The following is a 252-nucleotide window of genomic DNA, read 5'->3' on the forward strand; positions in this document are numbered from 1 at the left end:
TCCCCCTCCCGCTTGGCCCCTCCAGCCGGTCCTGGGCAGAGGGACCGGGCCAGGCAGACCCCCGGCGAGGCTGCCATGGCACGTCCTGTGGTCATCACTGGTCCCCTAGATGTCCCGCCCGCCCCGCTGTGCTGCAGCAAGGAAGCTGTTATGGGACAAGGCTCACATGGCCGTTTTGGCGAGGATGGAGGACAGCATGGCCTGCTCATCGGTGCGCGCCGACGGGAGGTTGTGGTAGCTCTGCTCCGCTCC

The 252-nt window shown here is 67.9% G+C and overlaps 1 protein-coding gene across 1 annotated transcript in view; it reads right to left on the bottom strand.

Annotated features, from left to right (window-relative positions):
- LAMTOR1 (late endosomal/lysosomal adaptor, MAPK and MTOR activator 1) overlaps positions 1–249 on the bottom strand; it is a gene marked incomplete at its 5' end in the record, with an annotated part of 3,608 nt that extends 3,359 nt beyond the window's left edge. The window contains one exon of the mRNA XM_009694774.1: positions 167–249. Coding sequence (XP_009693076.1) covers positions 167–249 — 83 coding nt within the window. The remainder of the gene's footprint in view (positions 1–166) is intronic.
- Positions 250–252: the final 3 nt, after the last annotated feature.

Source organism: Cariama cristata, unplaced genomic scaffold (assembly GCF_000690535.1).
Source record: "Cariama cristata isolate BGI_N322 unplaced genomic scaffold, ASM69053v1 scaffold24602, whole genome shotgun sequence".
NCBI classification, from domain to species: domain Eukaryota; kingdom Metazoa; phylum Chordata; class Aves; order Cariamiformes; family Cariamidae; genus Cariama; species Cariama cristata.